At 36.6% G+C, this 900-nt stretch overlaps 1 protein-coding gene across 1 annotated transcript; it reads right to left on the bottom strand.

The window, feature by feature from the left end:
- Positions 1-114: 114 nt before the first annotated feature.
- LACBIDRAFT_314780 (uncharacterized protein) lies at positions 115-897 on the bottom strand (the record flags this gene model as incomplete). The annotated part of the gene is made up of 1 exon (XM_001891273.1): positions 115-897. One exon carries the CDS (start codon positions 895-897, stop codon positions 115-117), a length of 783 nt encoding a protein of 260 aa, XP_001891308.1.
- Positions 898-900: the final 3 nt, after the last annotated feature.

The raw sequence follows: 900 nt of genomic DNA, 5'->3' as shown, positions 1-900 counted from the left end.
TGGGGAGAAAGTCAAATTTCAGCGTTACCGCGCTGAAAAAAGTCTCGAGATCCCAGGTAATAAACGAGTCTCTTCGTAAACTCAGAGGACTCGTAATCAAGACAAAGTTCTAATTTAAAGTTGAGAATATACAGCCAAAACAAGTTCCTGATCTTGATAGTATCTAAGATCATTATTGCTTTTATCATCTAGCTGCCCATCTTCTATACACTTATTTTTGGTGGTTATCCCATTATGGAACCAAACTTTACCTTCATATGAAAAAACTCTAGAGGTGAAATGATTATCCCCATGGTATATGATCCCTCTCAGGCTCAGTAAAACTTCTTCTCCATTTACTACAAACTTTACCTTGTGACTAGTTTCAGTATTACAGTATGGGTACTCCAGGATGATAATCTTTGGAACCTCTGCATAGGATACATGCTCAATCATTTCACCTGAGCAACCCCCACATATTTCTGTAGATGGCTTCTGAATTGATCCTATCCATTTTGAAGTTGATGCTGGTATAGGGTCAGATGCATGTAGAACATATCCCAGTGTATCATCTACTTCATATGCATTTCCACAGTCTGAACATATTATTTCAGCCACTGCATTATTTTCTTCATGCTTAAGCATTTCAAATGTAAGTTGTCCAACACTAGCTCCTGTTTTGCCCATAGGAAATTTGATAGGATCTAAATTATGAAGATCATGTCTAAGTTCATCTCTTACATTTTCTAAAGTAAGTGTTCCTTCAAGCACCTTGTTGAAACCAGCTGCCAGTGCACCTAAATAATCTTGGTTGATCTCTGTAAAATTTGTAGTCCACCTTGAAGGATCTATGTTCCAAATATGATATAAAATCACAAATAAGCTATCATATGCACAACTGTAATTTATACCATCCATTGA

The sequence above is a fragment of the Laccaria bicolor genome, genomic scaffold (assembly GCF_000143565.1).
Source record: "Laccaria bicolor S238N-H82 LACBIscaffold_642 genomic scaffold, whole genome shotgun sequence".
Classification (NCBI taxonomy): Eukaryota; Fungi; Basidiomycota; class Agaricomycetes; order Agaricales; family Hydnangiaceae; genus Laccaria; species Laccaria bicolor.
Note: the sequence above shows the minus strand (reverse complement) of the source record. Positions and strands in the feature narration are given on the sequence as shown.